Here is a 20,995-nt window from a genome sequence, read left to right as displayed (position 1 = left end):
CATGTTGGCAACTGCACCTTATAATGCCCAATTTGCATTTCCGTTAAACCACATTGGCCGGCAATTGAATTTGGCTACGGATTTTGTTACTGAACACACAGTGCAGTGCGCACATTGTCAATAACTGCCTAATCCTCGACTTCCAGGAAAGAGATAGCCCCACAGAGATGATAAAAATCCAGTCACACCATCACAATATCTTTCTTAAAGACTTCACAATATGTCTGCACACTTGTCCACTAATAAGAATTTAACATTGGTTTCAATACATTGTTTTAAGCTGGTTAAAGCAATGAAAAGAGAAAACCTTCCACGCAGTATAATTATCACCACTGCCAGTACAGTAATCTGTCTTTGTCTACCCCTCCAAATGGACCCTGCTGAACTGATTAACAATTTTCTCTTCACTTAATTTTTTTTTCTCTCTCAAACCTGGAAAATTCAGGAAAATATCCATAAACATCAACTTTTTGCAGCATATCTCTATTGCATTCACTTACAATTCAAAAACTAATATTATAATTATACTGCAACAAAAAAAAAACAACTTGAGGAAAATATATCAACTTCGATAAACTAAAAAAACAATAATCACTTCAATCCACCCAACACTAATTATTAGAAATCTTATTTTCTAACCCTTGCAAATGTATATGTTTATTTATATTTGCGAATGGGTGATTAAAAAAAATTATGCTAGAAATTATATCTCAAACAGTTATGGAAAAACTGCAGCAATGGCATAATGGAAACATTCAAATGATCCAACGAGGAACTAATTAACATGCATACCGGTGTCATACGCAAGGGAGCATGCGTGCTGCAGCTCTGCATCACCCTGCTCAGAGTTTCTGCCAACATGCTTCTGAGTTCTCCTGAGTAACAGTACACGGCATCAATCTTGGGCCACCAATCCACTGCAGACTGGACAGAAAAGAGAAAATGACACACATTTAGCCAAAACAAAGTTTAACTCGATGATCTTGCATCTATTCCATTATCATCCAGAAGAGGGCAGAGAGTTTGCACATCTCAAAATCCAATGCTTCCCTGCAGATTTCTAGATAGAATGGTTTTATATCTTTCCATCTTAATAAACATCAGGAAACTACTGGCGTCACATGGTTTGCAATTTTTAGCTGTCAACGTGCTCGCATTGGAATTGGACTAATATCTAATAGCCAGGATTGGATTAGGTTGGATTGAGACTCAGGTGGCAAGGGTGAGATCCAAACATTTTAACTAATTTTTCACTAAGCAGCACGTAACAACCTTTTCCAATAGATCCTAGGAATTGATGTAGTCCACTATTTTTTTATGAATGCGGCTTTGTGTAGAAACTTGTCGAATAAATCATTTAAAAATAAGTTACATAATTGAACTCCACTGACATTCTTGAAACCATTCCTCACAAGTTTCCAATTGGTTAGACAGTGCAAACTTTCAAACTGTCACATGAAAATGGTTTTGATAGCTGTACAAAAGGCAAGGGTCAATTATACGCTGGGAAAATGAACAAAATCTTTCCAGGATTAAAGATAAACTAATAGCCTTGTCTCCGTTAAAAGTTGCAAAGTGAACGGGAGGTGATAAGGAAATATATTTCCTTTTCAATCGGTGCAGGAAATTCAGTTTGCCTATTTGTTTCTTTAGTCAGGAAATAGTAAAGTCTGAAGAAAGGTCTTGATCTGAAATATCACCTATTCATTTTCTCCAGAGATACTGCAGTATGTTGAATCTGTGGAATTCAATGACACAGAAGGCAGTGGAGGCCAAATCAAAGGATATTTTTTAAGGCAGAGATAGATAGATTCCCAATTAGCACGAGTTTCAGGGGTTATGGGGAGAAGACAGGAGAAGGGGGTTAATAGGGAGATCAGCCATGATGGAATGGCAGAGTAGACTAGATGGGTCAAATGGCCTAATTCTGCTCCTTTCACTCATGAGCCTATGCTGCCTGACCCACTATGTTACTCCAGCATTTTGTGTCTATCTTTGGTATAAACCAGCAGTTTATATCCACAGTTCCTTTCAGCTAACGTGATACAAGTAAACTGTATTCTAGCAGTACTGGCAGATGAAGAGTGTTACCAGGTTTAAGTCATCCTAGTTCAGCATTCTCAAGAGAACCAGGAAAATGAATAGAGAATAATGAAAAACTCCAATGGAGAAATCTTTGTGTTTTAAATATTCATTGGCTTATATTGGGCATTTGAGGCCTTCGACACCAATGGAAAGTAATGTTATTTTCCAAAACTATAGCTTGTAACAAATTAGGATTATGTACATTTAGCTTTTGCGTTACATGTTGTTCTGCTGCACGTAAGAATTTCATTGTTCCGTTTCGGTACACAAGACAATGAAACCCTCTAAACCCAAGAGTACAATTTTGAACTGGTTGGAGTAAAACAAAATTGCCAGTACCCACATTAAGTGACACTGGATAATGTAGTTAAGTACATATAATTGGGTACAAAATGGATTTCCGTGACACGCTATAACACTTACAGGACTTGTGTTTTAAACTGTTAGTTTGCTTTTCAATCTTTTCCCCATTCCCAAAACATACACTCTGTTCAAAGTAATTGTTTATAAATGCTACATTTATAAATGCAGGACTATGTGTCCTGCAGCAATTTAAAATGGTAAATTAAGTCATTGGTACTGGAAAACTACATAACAGAATCATTATTTCGGGGACAAAAATAGGTTATTCTTGGTGGCGATTCCTTCTTTCAGGTCCTTGCTCATACGGAAATTGAAAACTAACATTTCGGAAATTGTTAATAACCTTTTACTACATTTTGACTTTAGATTTGCTCTCTGTCGAAGTCCTGTACTTTCTTCATGCTCTGGACAACTGTCACTACCTTTCAGCTAACGTGATCCATTTGAATATTTACTTTGGGATAATTAATCTTGGCAATAGAGGACTTTACGCAGCAGCTGTTATTTGAATCAAAAATATAAGCACTTGTAAGAACAGAACAAAACCCAAAAGCCGGTCATAAAATTAAGTACTCATATTCTTATGATGATGATGATTGAAATGATTCAATTTATTGTCATTGTCAGTGTACAGTACAGAGACAACGAAATGCATTTTTAGCATCTCCCTTGAAAGGGAGACACAGGGCGTCGCGGTGTGCCCGCGCCTGCCGCCGTAACATTCCATTACAGGCAAAGGTGGGTGAAGTGTCTTGCCCAAGGACACAACGACAGTATGCACTCCAAGCGGGATTTGAACCGGCTACCCTCCGGTCGCCAGCCGAACTCTTAGCCCATTGTGCTATCTGTCGTCCTTTTTATACAAAAAGGTACTGTGCCTTTTCATCCAGAGATAGGATATCTAGCTCCAATCCTGCTCATCATACACCCTCAAACAAGTCATGGAGGATAAGATTAACATGAAAAATGCCTTTCAGTTCTTCCCCCAACCCACCATAAATACTAGATGTAGCTGCTGAGGTGTAGAAACAAGGAACTGCAGATGTTGACTGACAAAAATAGGCACAAAGCGTTAAAGAGTAACTCAGCGGGTCAGGCAGCATCTGTGCAGAACATGGATAGGTGACATTTCGGGACCCTTCTTCCACCTGATTGCAGCTGGGAGGGGAGAAAGCTTTGTGAGAGAAGGGGCATTGAGATGTTTGAGATAGCTTCCATTCTCATTGTTTTATCATAACATGAACTTACAGGGGTCTTTGGAGATATCACAAATACAGCAAATGTCACAACTTGCAAGTACATAATGTTTAAAATGCTTTAAAATGCATAATACTCAAGGTGACAACTTGTCTGATTTAGTTGTGTAATCCCTGAATGCAGCTGACAGACCGCAGACTTCAACAATCTCAAGTAAAACTGTAATGTAGATGTGTCATTAAATTATACACAACATCAAATGTTAAGAAAGCAGTCATATAACATCCCCCCCCCCCCTCACCTGTATCCACCCATCACTTTCAAGGCTTTGTCCCAACCCTGCCTGTCTCCCAGTTTTCTCCCTTCTTCTACAATAAGTCCCATGCCGAAACATCGCCTTCTAGAGTGGCTGCCTGACCCGCTGAGTTACTTCAGCATTTGTCTCTTTTTAAAAATATATATGTTAACAGCACTGTCTAATTTTGGAACATCAGGAAATAGTTCCAACAGCCAGCAACTAAGCATTTGTGGCCTTTTATTTCTACTCTTGGCCTCACAGCCTGCATCTGACGCCATCATGCAACTCAATGGCGCAGATAGTATAGTGTCTGCCTCTCAATTCCTGCAACAAGGGCTCAATATTGACCTTGGGTGCTGTGTGTGTGGAATTTCCTGTTAACTGGTAGGTTTTCTCTCACAAACTAAAGACTTGCCGGGTGGTAGGTTAATTGGGGGTCAGAATTGTAAAGCAGCATCTGGAGTTCCTCCCTACACAACTTTAAAGTCAGCTACTCCCAAAAATCAGAGGATAAATACACATTAAAATATTACTCCATCCAATCCTATCCACCAACTGCATGACTCATGAGATTCTGGAATATATTTACATTCTTGTTTTAAAAATGCAACATGCTTCTTTGGCTGGGGTCAAGGGAAACAATCTTGCAAAGAACCATCAAATTATTCAATTTCCAAACATGCCCAGAGAAACGATGAATAAATGCTTTAAAAACGGCATTCTCACTACCAGCTATTTTATTTACATTTTAAGGTCAGTGAATATTTCATTGGCAATGTTTGAACCTTATTTCGACTCAATTGGACGAAGGACCATCATTAAGCTTTGGACCACTGGTAGAATTTCAGGACAGAAATGTTTTTTGCTGAAGACTTAATTTGGATACATGGATCTCTCCGAACCTAGCATTATGCAGACTTGATTAGATTGAGCACGATCTGGACCACAGGTGGGATATGTTGGCTTTAATCCACTAGCAATAACAAAGACCAACTCTGATGAACACTTTTTTCTGGAAAAAATGAATTTCATCTCTTCAACTAACGTCTGCCTTCCTGCTAAGTGTTAATCATTTCTATTTCAGATTTTTGGTTAGAAAATGTGTCTTGAGCACTCAATGGAAAGGCTCTGGCAAAGAACACAAATTTATTGGGGGGGTTTTTTGAGGTAGTCCCAATATACTTCAATACAGAAATTAAAACTCAGGAGAAAAGGAAAGTCCCAAAACTTGCGAATCCATCTCAAGATTGAGGGGGGATCTTATAGAAACGTACAAAATTCTTAAGGTGTTGGACAGGCTAGATGCAGGAAGATTGTTCCCGATGTTGGGGAGGTCCAGGACAAGGGGGATCACAGTTTAAGGATAAAGGAGAAATCTTTTAGCACCGAGATGAGAAAAACATTTTTCACACAGAGAGTGGTGAATCTCTGGAACTCTCTGCCACAGAAGGTAGTTGAAGCCAGTTCATTGGCTATATTTAAGAGGGAGTTAGATGTAGCCCTTGTGGCTAAAGGGATCAGGGCGTATGGAGAGAAGGCAGGTACAGGATACTGAGTTGAATGATCAGCCATGATCATATTGAATGGCGGTGCAGGCTCGAAGGGCCTACTCCTGCACCTATTTTCTATGTTTCTAAGAGTTACATCAGAAGAAATGTTCATAAACTAGTTCTACGCCGTCAAAAATCCATGAGGTTTCAGTAAAATGCAATTAATATTTAACTTCACGTTATTATTTTACCAAAACGGGTGTTTGAACACCACTTCAATAGCTTCCATTCAAATCAACTTGCACAGCGGCAGGATAGTTGTTTTCCGTGGCATACAATACTCACATTTGTAATAATTCTGTGCAATGAATTAACCAGCACATAATGAAAGGTTGGAGGTGAAGATGGTGCCAAACAGACCTGCAACAAGAGACAGCCGTTCATGTCAGCAAGAGGATATCTAAAATACAATCCACCACATACATTGTTGAAGAGAAACACAGTGGTTCAAAAACTAATCGGCCCGCCACTTTTTTTTCTAACATCTGCCAGCTCCCACATCCCAAAGAGGTGCGGGGCTGTTGGTTAATTGGGCTTTATAAATTGTCCCGAGTGTGTTGGGAGTGAATGGGAAATAGGGATAACATGGAACGAGTGATCTATGGTCGGTGTGGACTTGGGCTAAAGAGCCTGCTTCCATGCTATATCTCTCTAAAAAGTCGTCACACTCCTCTCCTAACTGTCCTGAAGGCCACTCAATTTGTGGAAAAATTACCGAAAGCTCACTGCTTTGTCCCTGGACAACAATCAGACCAAGGGTTTTCGACCTGAAATGTCACCTATCCATGTTCTCCAGAGATGCTGCCAGACCCGCTGTTATTCCAGCACATCTTTTAAAAAAAAAAATAAACCAGCATCTGCATTTACATATTTCTACATTAAATTGAATTATTCAGTCAATTTTTATTTTATTTAGTTGAACATATTTTTCCATCCCCTGCTTCTACTGTTCTATCTGGCACCTCTTTCTCAGTTCCACTGAACAACTTGATTATGTTACTGGAGCAATTTTCATTGCAGGCTACCATGAAGCTCTATACACAATTGAAGTGTGCAAGAATGTTGTACAACTGCTTGTGGACCACCAATAACGGTCACCAGTACAAATCCCACCATGGCCAGATATGGCAGCCAGTCTGACGAAGGATCGCAACCCGAAACGTCCCCTATCCATGTCCTCCAGAGATACTGCTTGACCAGCTGAGTTACCCCAACACTTTGTGTCCTTTTATAGCAATTAATCTTGTCACTTTTAAGACATAATGCCTGGCAAACTATTGTATTTTCAAAATACTTTCTGGGGAATATTCAGCAGGTGAATTTGCTAAAACTGCATGCATTACATTAATTTTAATTAAAACAACTCATATGTATAACTGCATAAATCCTTTAGTGTATCAACAGGTTAACAAAAGGTAGTTGGTGGACAGGTGTGAAAGGTAACAAATTTCAGGGCATAGGAAAATGAGAAGGGGGAAAATGGGATGGAGGAAAGGCTCCGTGGGAGGCAGCAGAAACCCAAAGGGCCGAATGGGTCGTGCCAGTATAAATAGAACATTTAATTGCCAATCACAAGATGTTATTATCCACTTTTGGATTCCCAATGCATCATGCAGTCAATATACTGGTCAACATCATTCAACATACTGTACAACTATTCATGCCTCCTGAAGATAAGACACAAAATGCTGGAGTAACTTAGCGAGTCAGGCAGCATATCTGGAGAAAAGGAAGAGGTAACGTTTCGGGATGGAACCCTTCAGAACCGAAACATCTCAACCTGAAACATCATCTATTCCTTTTCTCCTGATATGCTCCCTGGCCCACTGAGTTACTCCAGCATTTTGTGTCTATGTTCGGTGTATACCAGCATTTGCAGTTCCTTCCTGCACCCAATGCCTTGTGAAATGATTTTCAAATTGTTCAGGCACACAGAACGTACTTATCAAACTCCAGTCATTATGTGCATGCTAGATTATCTCCTTAAAAATATATTCAATCTATGGCAAGCGATAAGAGTTTCACACTCTCCCAATTCCAACTGAATAAACAAACATAGATGAGGATAGACACAAAAAGCTGGAGTAACTCAGCGGGACAGGCAGCATTCCTGGAGAGTCCGAAACGTCGACCCATTCCTTCTCTCCAGAGATGCTGCCTGTCCTGTTGAGTTACTCCAGCTTTTTGTATCTATCTTCGGTTTAAACCAGCCTCTGCAGCTCCTTCTTAAACATAGACGAGGGTCTGACTGTCCAATCTTTCCCTCATTAATCCCGTACCAGCACAAATCACACGTCTACTTCCCAGTCACAAATATATCTACGCTGCTCCAACAAACACACATCCACATCCAAAAACATTACAATTTGCACCAAGAGTGGGCGGGGTTGAGTAATAAGAAGTGCCAAGTTCATTGCATTGTAATTGTCTACAAGGATCAGAAGCTGGTGCCTGCTAATGGAATTTCACAATACACGATGCAACAAGACAATGTAGGCTCCCAATGCAAATCGAGTTTTTAATGCCAATTTATAGCCTTTTATTTAAAATTTCTGGACAGTCCTTTCTATTATTTCAATAGTTATATGATTTTTTTTTTTTTTAATAAACCCACCATGGAAGTCAAAAGACAAAAAATAATCTTTCATGAAACAAGCATTGCTGGATACCTTGAAGTGACTATTGTTATGAGGGTTGATACGAAAACAGGAAACAAAACAATCTATCATGAGATCCACATCTGCACTCTGGCTGCCAGCACCTCTGGAGAAAGGCTTGCCAGGATTGAACAACAGGGCCTGCGAAAAAACAACATAGAAATTACTGAGACAAAGAAATATGATGTCGTTCATGCAATTAAATTATCTGAAGTGTGTCTAGCATTTAACTTTATTTGATCTGTTTCAGAGCTTTTGTTAAAACTTCCTTGAAGTGTTTTTCCCCTCATTTTTCAAGTTTACTTTTTGAATTGAGGTCAAAACAGTCAAACAGTTTTGGGGTAAATCAGAATAATGTTGGCAGGAACAGTAAATTAAAAAAAAGTCACATAACTCTCCACGCAAAGCATCCCTGCCAGGAGGAATCCAAATAAATCATCGCCTGTGCTCCTGAGAACTTCTGCGCACATTAATCATTGTGCAGTTTGTTGACCTGATACAGCCACCAAGGTCAGTTTTAATTGTCCTTACAGAAACATAATGCCCAGTGTCAAACAAGGTAGTTGGTGGCGTGCTTAACTTTAGAGGAGAAAACATGCAGCCGGTGTTTAAATGATGAAACACTTTTCCTTAATTTCTATGTTGGGTTTCAACTGAACATAATTATTGTCATCTTAACAATTAAAGAATTTAATTGCCTAGAGCAAAATGTATTTTCAAGTTTTCATTGTCTCCCAGAATCAGGTACATTTCTCCTTGAATCTCTGAAGTCATTAATAGATTCATTAGGGTGTGGAGTTACATCCCACAATCCGTCCAGAATCAATCAGATCAAGTAACCACTGGCATCAAGTCTACAAATGTCCATTCTGTTCGAGGGATGGACCGGCGGTTGTCACTCTACTCAACAATGTACCTCGGTGACTGCCAATCACCCCCCCCCGGACACTTATTATTTTTTATTCAAATCGTCTGCTATGTCGCTCTTCAAGGGAGATGCTAAATGCATTTTGTTGTCTCTGTACTGTACACTGACAATGACAATTAAAATTGAATCTGAATCTGAATCTGAATATGGGCCAAACACAGCCAGGTGGGACTAGTGTAGATGGGACATATTGGTCGGTGTGGGCAAGTTGATCCGAAAGGCCTGTTTCCATGCTGTATGTCTCTATTCACCCCCTCTAGTTCAGGTAGACAATTTATCTTTTTGCAGCATTAATTTAAGAGCATTTTGAAAACAAAATATTTTGGGTACAGCTCTGACAGCCTTCAAATGTTATGATTATATTTGAGGATTGACTCGGTGCAATAAAACTGTATGCAGTTCAGTGCACGACAAAAATTTTAACCATTTTGAAAAAGCTTGGGAACAATTAACCTGGTCAGCCAAGGATGTGTTTCGTTCTAATTGCACAAAAATAATTCATTTCGTAACTTCCTTAATAATTTAAACCTGTGATTTGTACTGTTATGTCACTTTGGAAATGAAGTGAGCATGTCGAATGCAGAGGTAACAAACCCACTTTAGGCTCACATTTTTTAATATTGCCTTCCTGCCAAAGGTCTTGTCATAAAGAACAACCCTAACAGCAGCCCCAAACAGGTGCCCCATGTTGGATCACATCAAGTTAAGTCAAACTAGCATACCAAGTCAAAAATGGAGACTTGGTGGGTGCAACTAACAATCATTAAATTCCTACTCTTGAAGTCCACAGATCTTGTTCTCCTCCCAAATCATTCAGGACATGACAGACTGTTCCCCACATTGGTCAATGCCTATTTCTATCCAAATGCATAAAATTACTTAACACTAATCTTCCCTCTGACACAAAGTCTTGCCCCACCCCAATCATTCCTTCTGGCCACACCCATCCAGCAGAATATACAGAAGATTTATTGCACGCACCACTTTCGCTCTGTTATCAGCCTTCTGTTATTATGGTCCTTTCGTAAGCTAGGGGACTGTCCAATTCACCTCTACCCCATTGCAGACATTGGACTTTTTCCTATGAAACTGGTGCACTAAAATGCCAAGAAATATATTCAGCCCTCTTTATCTTCGCCTTTGCTCTACCTATAGTACTTGAGTTTGACATGATTGAATTTATGTATAGAATTACTTCATCTAATTGGATAGGATGCAAAACACAACTTTACACTATCTCAGGACATGTGACAATAATAAAACTGAACTGAAAATCCTCCTGATTATATCAATGAGTGCAAATCAGGAGGATCTGTAGACACGAAACCCGCATCATTCACTTCCCTGATGCAAACTACCAGCATATAAATCAGCTGGATCAACAATACTGGCATTACTTTTTAATTTAAAAAAGGATGACAAAAACAACTCAATCTTCAAATTGCTGAAACAATTCCACCCTTCAGTCTCCCTCTTCTTTCATCAATTCATTCAAAATCAAAACGTATACCCAAAATTATTTGGTTCATTAGTTATAGGAGCAGAATTAGGCTCTTCGGCCCAGCAAGTCTACTCTGCCATTCAATCACGGCTGGTCTATCTTTCCCACTCAACCTCATGACGCCTGACACACGTACTAATCAGAAATCTGTCAATCACGGCCTTAAAAATATCCATTGACTTGGCCTCCACAATCTTCTGTGGCTATAAATTCCATAGATTCACCACCCTGATTAAATAAATTCCTCCTCATTTCACAAGTGGAAACATCCTCTCCACATTCACTCCATCTAAAACATCTTCATTTGGTGTGTTATCAAGATGCATCTTCGCTTGGTAAATGAAGCGGTGTATATCATGAAGCAGTGGATATCATGACCTGCAGTAACGTACCTTTAGGTCAACCACCATGGACTGAACCTGAAAGCAGATGACCGAGTTGTCCTCCCAGCTGATGTACGTGGAGGCCTTGCAAAGTTTAACGCACGCTATAGCCGCGCTCTCAGTTAGTTGTCGACTACCACTATGACCAGCGAGAGCTTTCTTCAAGTTGTCCAGGAACAGCTTCTGCACAAAGTTCGGGAAATAAATGAGACAAGACAAGTCAAACCTCCAGCAACTCCACTCATTTACATATTGATGTCCTTCAGATCCAATAACAAGAAGAAAAAAAATCACGACAGGAAAACGAAGCCTTTTGGGGCAGCACAGTGGCGCAGCGATAGAGCTGCTTCCGCACAGTGCCAGAGACCTGGGTTCGATCCCGACTATGGGTGCTGTCTGGACAGAGTTTGTACGATCTCCCTGTGACTGCATGTGTTTTCTCCGACTGCTCCAATTTCCTCCCACACTGCAAAGATGTATAGGTTAGTAGGTTAATTGACTTCTGTAAATTATAAATTGTCCTTAGTGTGTAAGATAGTGCTAGTTTGCGGGATGATCACTGGTCGGCTCTGACTTGTTGGGCCGAAGGGCCTCTTTCTCTAAAGTCTGTTTCTCCGTTTCTCTGTATCTCTAAAGTCTAAAGGAAAAAGACATTAAACTGAAAGTAAAAACTTAAAATAAATCTGTTTATTTAATTTAGATTCATAGAATGATCACAGCAAGAGGTCATATATCTCATCGAATGTACACCAGAGTACCCTGGTATTTATATTCAGTATTGGGAATAGAAAGCAGGATCAACAGAGTCATTCCTAATTTGGAAAACGTTCACTCAGTTGGAAGCCGCCTGAATGAACTCTCTATTGACCTTAATCAAAATCAGTAGATCGATCTTGCTCATCCACGCGGTTCCAGTCACACAATGAGCTCATGCATGACAACAGGGCCTAGAGCAGCTTAATCAAATAACGTGGCTGGATCTATGCCAAAGCCCAAACCGCTCTACAAATTTTCTCTGACAGTCAGCAAATCCATACCTCCATTTTTACCCGTTGAATATCTCGGATATTTATAAAATTGTAAAGAATACTGAAAGTGAAATTTTTATTTTGTTTTGGAGATACATCATGGAAAGAGGCCCTGCGGCCCACTGAGTCCATGCCGACCATCGATCAACCATTTACCTCTCCCCCGTTGAGGTAATTGGACATTAACTCAGGAACTGAAGCTCTACTGAGAATTTGCACTCAGTATCTTCCACTTTGCTCTGTCTATTGCACTTGAGTTTGAGCTGATTGTATCGATGCATGGTATATCTGATCTGTTTGGATAGCATGCAATACAAACCATTTCACTGCAGCTTGGTACATGAGACAACAATAAACCTGAATAATAATTCCATGCCATCCCACTTTCCCTCTCATTCCCAACACACCTGGGGCAATTTTCGGAGGCCAATTAACCGACAAACCCGCGCTTCTTTGGGATGTGGGAGCACCCGGAAACCCATGCGGTCACAGAGAGAACGTGCAAACTCCACACAGATAGCAGCGGAGGTAAGGATCAAATCTGGGTCTCTGATGTTATGAGGCAGCAACTACACCAGCTGCATTACTGTGCCATACTGTGCTAATAAAGCTTAAATGATGGATAACAAAATAATACAATAAACTAAAGATTGAAAAAACTGAAAAATTTGCACATAACTACGTAACAATTAAAAAGATTAAACAAACTGCCAACAACAATATTAACTGTTCTTCTCCAGAGCCATGCAATCCACATTGAAATCAATGGGCTCACAGATCTTAGGCCAGTTTAACCTGGAGTCTGCAGCAAGACTCCATGAAGCACAAGTGGAAAATGTCAGAACTCAGTCAATAGGTTTGTAACTAGGGCACGTGCATGGGTGTCTGAAAATGAAGAGACATTAATGCTGTGAAATGTCATAAAATATCAGGAGAAAAAATGGAATGGCAGCAGAACACACTTGATCAAGTTGTGCGTGAAACTCTTCCAATTTACCTGCTAACTCTGGACCCAAAACATTACACTTTGAGCCTAAAACACATGCTATATGTTCCCGTTAAGATGGAAGACATACTGCATTTTATATTTCTAAACTTGGGGTGGAAGATTGCAACCTTCACGTTGTCCAGCCTATTTCGATGAATGCAATCAACCCGGCATGCACAATCAAATAAGATCAAATAGAACAAGTTGTCCTACAACTTTAGGCTGTGTACGCCATACGCAAGAAGAAGATTTCTACACTTGTTGCTGGCCAGGTGTCTGTTCAGGAAATGAGCACACTCTAGCAAGAGTTCCACACTACATTTGTTGCCAGGTTGTTAAGTAGAAAGGTACAGTGCTCCTTAAGTTGCAAGTATAAAGGCTCAGGAGCAGAGCTGCCTCAAAGCTCCGGCCAACCAACTTCATTTGCGCTGTAGATACAAAGAACTACAGCTGGTGGAAGTGCTAGAGTAGCTCAGCGGGTCAGGCAGCATCTCTGGAGAACATGGATAGATGACCTTTCAGGTCGGGACACTTCTTCAGACTTACTTGTGACTGTGCCTGCTGTCAACGTGGAGTTTGCACGTTCACACCATGACCACATGCATTTCCCCAGAGTGCTTCAGTTTCTTTCCACATCTTCGCAGGTAGGTTAATTGACTGCTGTAATTTAGTTGTTGGGTGAATTGAGACTGTAAATTTTAAGCGTAGGTGCGTGGTAGGAGAATTGGGAAGAGAAGTGGGGAGTGGATGATGGGGATGTGAGATGCAAAAAATGGCATAAGTGAAAATGGATGCTTGAGGCTTAGTTTGGGTGTGCTTGTCTAAGAGGCTATTTCCCTCACTCCAGATGAGAGAATAAATGGAATGGCTTAATCTTTAACACACAGGAATTGATACATCGGATTCCTCACCTACAGGAATTGATTAATGGATTGAATGAAAGATACAACTTGGAAACAGATTCTACGGCCCACAGAGACCACACTGATCATTAATCACCCATTCCCACTAGTTCTGTTATCCCACTTTCTTATCCTTCCCGACATACTGGGAGCAACTTAGAGGCCAATTAACGGACAAACCCACACATCTTTAGGACATGGGAGGAAACCAGGACACCCAAAGGAAACCCACGCAGTCACAGGGAGAACATGCAAACTCCACACGGACAGCACAGGCAGTCAGGATCGAGCCCGGGTCTCGAGCGCTGGGAGGCAGCAGCTCTACAAGCTGCACCACTGTGCCGCCCTTTAAGTTAACCAAACCAACCAAAGTAATAATAATACATTTTATTTATGGGCGCCTTTCAAGAGTCTCAACGACACCTTACAAAAATTTAGCAGGTAGAGGAAAAACATGTAAGGGGAATGAAATAAATAGTAGAGACATGACTAGTACACAAAATAAAGACAGAATACAATTCAAAACACAATATGAGGCAATTAATGCACAGATGAAAAGGGAGGGGGACGTGGGGCTAAGGATAGGCAGAGGTGAAGAGATGGGTCTTGAGGCGGGACTGGAAGATGGTGAGCGACACGGAATTGCGGAACAGCACCAATTTGTCCAGGTATCCCCAGATTAGGAAGAGTATTTTTATCAATAGAATAAATTTAGATTTCTATAGAAGTATGTACAGTCACAGTTAATGCTTTAGAAGGATGTTTTGAGACCCCTTGCTTGAAGTTTAGATAAAGTTTTAAAGAAGGCCAGTACATCAACCTTTATTAGTCAGGGCATTGAGAATAGAAGTTGGAACATTATGTTACATCTGTATAAGATGCTGATGAGGCCACATTTGGAGTATTATGTTCAGTTTTTCCCACTCTGGTTTTGGAAGGATGTCATTAAGCTGAAAAGAGTGCAGAGAAGAGTTATGAGGAAGTTGCCATGAGTCGAGGGCCTGAACTATAAGAAAAGGTTGGGCAGGTTGATGGCACCATCTCATAATGGTGTATAAAATCAGGGTTCTATTGTTACTTTATTATAAGATCAGTGAGGTTATTGCCATAAGTCCAATCTCCAGCTAGCACAAAATGCATAGAAACAGCCCACCAAGTCTATGTGCAATAGTCACCAGGTTTTAGCGCCATTTCCCATGAGAGGAACAGATTGAGTGAACACACAGAATTGTTTACCCAGGGTAAGGGAATCAAGAAATAGGGAAGATAGGTTTAAAGTGAGGGGTAAAATTTAATAGGCACTCAAGGGGCAACCGTTTCACTCACAGGGTGGTGTGTAAATGGAATAGGCTCCGTGAGGTGATAGCTGAGCAGGTACATTAACAGTATTTAAAAGACGTTTGGACAAGTGTATGAATATGAAATGTTCAGGGGGATACAAGCCAAATGCAGGCAAATGGGACTAGCTTAGATGGGGCATGTTGGTTAGCATGGACAAGTTGGTTGGCATGGATAAGTTGGGCCGAAGGGCTTCTTTCCATGCTGTGTGGCTCAAGATTTAGACACAAATAGCACAGTACAATTTAGTTTAATTCTCCGCATATGGTGGTGTGAGGCATAAATGTCCCAAGCCTTCATTAGCAGGCAAGTTACTGGACAGTTCCAACTCAGTTTTGCTTGGAAAAACACAATTGCTCAACAGCGATTTGCACAGATCAATCGGTAAGAACACACTTTTTCTATCCCCAGACCAGACCGAATTTGTTTGAAATTTTCCATCTGCTAAGAAGCGTGCTAAATTCTCATTTGGCAGAAAAAAACTCCACAGCAAAAATCCCTAATTAGAAACCAATTGCACAATTTAATTCAAGGAAGTAGTATAATCTTTGAAGATGTAAGAATCTTTTTTTATAAATTGGCATCGTGGTAGGGTTTTAATTTATTTTCTTGTGAGCCATTAGTTTGCACAATTTAAAAACATGAAAAAAACGGTCCCCTCGGGCAATTCTATTTTTTCCTTTCTGGACTAAACTAAAGTGATTGTCCAGAAAGGAAAAAACTAGTGATACAACATGGAAACAGGCCCTTTTGCCCACCAAATCCACACTGATCATCAGTCACCCATTCACATTACTTCTATTTTGTGTAACCTAGGGTAGAAGAATCAAGAAACAGAGGACAGGTTGCAGTTGAAAGGAGAAAGATTTAACAAGAACCTGTGGCAACCTTTTCAGTCAGATTGTGGTACATAGATACACAAACAATAGGTGCAGGGGTAGGCCATTCAGCCCTTCAAGCCAGCACTGCCATTCAATGTGATCATGGCTGATCATCCACAATCATAACCCACTCCTGCCTTCTCCCCATATCCCATGATTCCGCTAGCCCCAAGAGATCTATCTAACTCTTTGGAATGCATCCAGTGAATCGGCCTCCACTGCTTTCCGAGGAAGAGAATTTCACAAATTCACAACTCTCTGTGTGAAAAGGTTTTTCCTCATCTCAGTTCCAAATGACCTACCCCTTATTCTTAAACTGTGGCCCCCAACATCGGGAACATGTTTCCAATCCCTTAATAATTTTATATGTTTCTATAAGAACCCCTCTCATCCTTCTAAATTCCAGTGTATACAAGCCCAGTCGCTTCATTCTTTCATTATATGACAATCCGCCATCCCGGGAATTAACCTCATGAACCTACACTGCACTCCCTCAATAGAAAAAATGTCCTTCCTCAAATTAGGAGACCAAAACTACACAAGATACTCCAGGTGTGGTCTCACCAGGGCCCTGTACAACTGCAGAAGGACCTATTAACTGTTATACTCAAATCCTCTTGTTTGAGAATGCCATTAGCTTTCGTCACTGCCTGCTGTACATGCATGTTTACTTTCAGCAACTGATGTACAAGGACTCCCAAGTCTCGTTGTACTTTCCCTTTTCCTAACCAGACACCACTCAGATAATAATCTGCCTTCTTGTTCTTGCCACCAAAGTGGATAACCTCACATTTATCTACATTATACTGCATCTGCCATGCATCTGCCCACTCACCCAACCTGTCCAGCTCACCCTGCATCCTCACAGCATCATCTTCACAGTTCACACTGCCACCCAGCTTTGTGTCATCTGCAAATTTGCTTATGTTACTTTTAATTCCTTCATCTAAATCATTAAAGTATATTGTAAATAGCTGCGGTCCTTGCGGCACCCCACCAGTAACTGCCTGCCATTCTGAAAGGGACACGTTAACCCCTACTCTGTTTCCTATCTGCCAACCAATTTTCTATCCATGTCAATACCCTACCCCCAATACCATGTGCTCTAATTTTGCCCACTATTCTCAAGTGTCGGATCTTATCAAAGGCTTTCTGAAAGTCCAGGTGCACTACATCCACTGGCTCTCCCTTGTCCATTTTACTTGCTACATCCTCAAAAAATTCCAGAAGATGTGTCAAGCATGATATCCCCTTCGTAAATCCATGCTGACTTGGACCGATCCTGTTACTGCTATTCAAATGCGCCACTATTACATCTTTAATAATCGACTCCAGCATCTTCCCCACCCCCGATGTCAGGCTAACTGGTCTATAATTCCCTGTTTTCTCTCTCCCTCCTTTCTTAAAAAGTGGGGTAACATTAGCTGCCCTCCAATCCACAGGAACTGAACCAGAATTGATAGAACATTGGAAAATTATCATCAATTCGTCCACAATTTCTAGAGTCACCTTCTTAAGTACCCTGGAATGCAAACCATCAGGCCCTGGGGATTTATCAGCCTTCAGTCCCATCAGTCTACCCAACACCATTTCCTGACTAATGTGAATTTCCTTCAGCTCCTCCGTCACCCTAGATCCTCTGTCCCCTAGTATATCTGGGAGATTGTTTGCATCTTCCTTAGTGAAAACAGAACCAAAGTACCTGTTCAAGTCGTCTGCCATTTCCTTGTTCCACATAATAAATTCACCTCTTTCTGTCTTCAAGGGACCCACATTTGTCTTAACTAACTTTTTTCCTCTTCACATACCTAAAGAAGCTTTACTATCCAACTTTATATACTTGGCTAGCTTACCTTCGTAATTCATCTTTTCTCCCTGTATTGCATTTTTAGTTACCTTCTGTTGGTCTTTAAGTTTCCCAAACCTCCGGCTTCCCGCTCATCTTTGCTATGTTATACGTCTTCTATTTTAATACTGTCCTTGACTTCCCTCGTCAGCTACGATCGCTTCTTACTCCCCTTAGAATCTTGTGGTAGGTGTATGGAATGAGCTGCCAGAAGAGGTAATTGTGGCAGGTGCAATAACAACATTTAAAAGACACTTGGACAAGTGTTTTGGATACTTGAACGGAAAATGTTTAGAGAGTTAGGGCCAAATGGGACAAGCTGAGATTGGGCATCCTGGTCAGCATGGATGAGATGGGCCGAAGGGGCTGTGTCTGTGCTGTGTGACTGAATGAGTTGATCATTTTCATTGATCTGCACTATGTTTAAAAAATGTACTTTATTAATTTGCTGCCATCTTTTTAAGACTGGAACTCAACAAGATAATCCTTAGGTTACTGCACAAACAGGCAAGGGTTTGGGTCAACTATCCAAAGAGGATTTTGAATCCCATCACGGCATCTGGGGAATATAAATTTGACTAATTAAATAAATCTGGAATTGGAAAATCAAACAACAGTAACCATAAACCTACCACTTAGACACAAACCCATCTGCTTCACATGCATTTCAAAAGAAGGAAATTTGCCATCTGATGCAGTCTGGCCCATTTTGAAACATAGAAACATAGAAACATTTGTAAGTCTAACTCCACCAATTTGGCTACCTCATAGCTGCCTGATGAGCTCTGGGGTCAAAATGAAGATTTACGAGGATGTTGCCAGGATTCGTGGGCCAGAGCTATAGGGAGAGCAGGATAGGACTATTCCTTGGAGTGCAGGAGAATGAGGGGTGATTTTATAGAGGTATACAAAATCATGAGAAGAATAGATCAGGTAAACACACAGTCTCATGCGCAAAGAAGGGGAATCGATAACAAGAGCACATAGGTTTAAAGTCAGGGGGGAAAGATTTAATAGGAACCCAAGGAATAACTTTATCACACAAAGGGTGGTGGGTGTATGGAACGAGCTGCCGGAGGAGGTAGTTGAGGCAGGTACTATTGCAACGTTTAAGAAATATTTAGACAGGTACATGGATGGGACAGGTTTAGAGGGATATGGACCAAACGCAGGCAGGTGGAACTGGTGTAGATGGGGCATGTCGGTCGGTGTGGGCAAGTTGGGCCGAAGAGACCGTTTCCACGCTGTACGACTTTTGACAACAATAATGAAGAGCAAATGCAATTATTACCAATGGTACCCACTGATGTACTTCTCTCAACTTTCAGCTTCAACTAGCAATTTTCAAGCTGGAGTAACCAATCTATAACACTAGCTAACGGATAATAGAATCTATATCAGCTTAAAGATTATGGCAAAAAATTATAAATCCAAACAGCAGTGGAAAGTGGGCATTTGTGATGGGCATCTCAAGTAGCTCATGGACTTCAAGTAGCTTACACAAATCACTTAAACTTGGTTATTGTGCATTTAAACAACAGCTGATCACTTTCAAAAGAAAACAGGAGGCCGGAGTAACTCCGCAGGTTAGACAGCATCTCAGGAGAACATGGAAGGACAAAATTTCGGGTTGGGACCCTCTTCATATTGTGCCAGTAAGTCCGGAGAATGGTTCGGACCCGAAACGTTGCATATCCATGTTCTCCTGGGATGCTGCCTGACCCGCTAAGCTACACCAGCACTCTGTCTTCTTTTGTACACCAGCATCTGCAGTTCCTTGTTTCTACTGATCACTTTCAAGCTGTTTATGGTAATAAGGAAGAGATCGATAATTCCAATATATGGAAAATTAATCAGAATTCTTGCCCCTGATCGCTTTGTTGAAACTTTCCCACATGAATGTTAAATGAGAGTAGGATTGTGTAGAACTCCGATTGCTGGAGGTACTCAGCGGGTCAGGCAGCATCTCAGGACGACATTGATAGGTGACGTTTAGGGTTGAGACCCTTCTTCAGTCTGATTGTATGTGAATAAAGCTGGAAGAGAGGTGGAAGCAGGGCAAAGCCTGACAAGTAATACGTGGGTACAGGTGAGAGGGGCTTAGATAGGCAGATGCTTGGACTAGAGAAGAGGGTGGTGTTTCGTTTAGTTTAGAGATACAGTGCAGAAACAGGCCCTTCTGCCCACCGAGTCCACGCCAACCAGCGATCCCCGCAAATTAACATTATCCTACACACACTAGGGACAATTTACATTTGTACCAAGCAAATTAACCTACAAACCTGTATATCTTTGGCATGTGGGAGGAATCCGAGGATCTCAGAGAAAACCCACACAGGTCATGGGCAGAACATACAAACTCCGTATAGACAGCACTCAGAGTCGGGATTGAACACAGGTCTCTGGCGGTGCAAGCGCTGTAAGGCAGCAGCCCTACCACTGTGCCACTGTGTTAAGCTACAGTTTCCTTTGGTTCAACAAGGCGACAACCACAGCTTACACATAACAAGACGAGTAAGAAAGACCTGCGAGTGTAGCTCAAGCAAAGTGAAATGAGTGGAACAAGACTTACCTTATTAATTTTGCTTTCATCGACCACTTCCTTTGAGATGTCCTGCAGCACATCAGGCGAGAGGATGAGGAGGATGATCTGCAAAGGCCACACCGCAGCTTTTCGTTTGGCACTTTCAGCAAAACTATCCACAAGGTCAAACAGCTTCTCTGAACAATCTGTGTACGTAGGTTAAGGGGGTAGAAACCAAGCCAAGAAAATTAGTGCAGAAGGTAAAACATCAAAATTGTATCAAGTTTGGTGTTGATTCACAAACCCACCCATTGTAACAGTATAATTACTTAAGAGAAAATGAGTCGGTCATACTGTATTGAAACGGGCCCTTCATCTCAGTCCTAAATAGCCTACCCCTTATTCTTAAACCGTGACCCCCCCTGGCTCTGAACACCCCCAACATCGGGAAAAAATTACCTGCATCCAGCCTGTCAAATCCAAGAATGTTATACGTTTCGATAAGATCTCCTCTCATCCGTCTTAA

At 41.0% G+C, this 20,995-nt stretch overlaps 1 protein-coding gene across 1 annotated transcript in view; it reads right to left on the bottom strand.

The window, feature by feature from the left end:
* Positions 1-20,995, bottom strand: part of nf1a (neurofibromin 1a) — a 305,820-nt gene that overhangs the window by 204,000 nt on the left and 80,825 nt on the right. The window contains exons 8-12 of the mRNA XM_055657600.1: positions 20,518-20,675; positions 10,972-11,145; positions 8,163-8,291; positions 5,779-5,853; positions 793-924 (exon numbers count right to left, since the gene is read on the bottom strand). Of these exons, the coding sequence (XP_055513575.1) occupies positions 793-924; positions 5,779-5,853; positions 8,163-8,291; positions 10,972-11,145; positions 20,518-20,675 (668 nt within the window). The remainder of the gene's footprint in view (positions 1-792; positions 925-5,778; positions 5,854-8,162; positions 8,292-10,971; positions 11,146-20,517; positions 20,676-20,995) is intronic.

The sequence above is a fragment of the Leucoraja erinacea genome, chromosome 28 (genome assembly GCF_028641065.1).
Source record: "Leucoraja erinacea ecotype New England chromosome 28, Leri_hhj_1, whole genome shotgun sequence".
In the NCBI taxonomy this organism is placed as follows: domain Eukaryota; kingdom Metazoa; phylum Chordata; class Chondrichthyes; order Rajiformes; family Rajidae; genus Leucoraja; species Leucoraja erinaceus.
The sequence above is the reverse complement of the archived record's forward strand: the minus strand, read 5'-3'. Positions and strand labels throughout refer to the sequence as shown.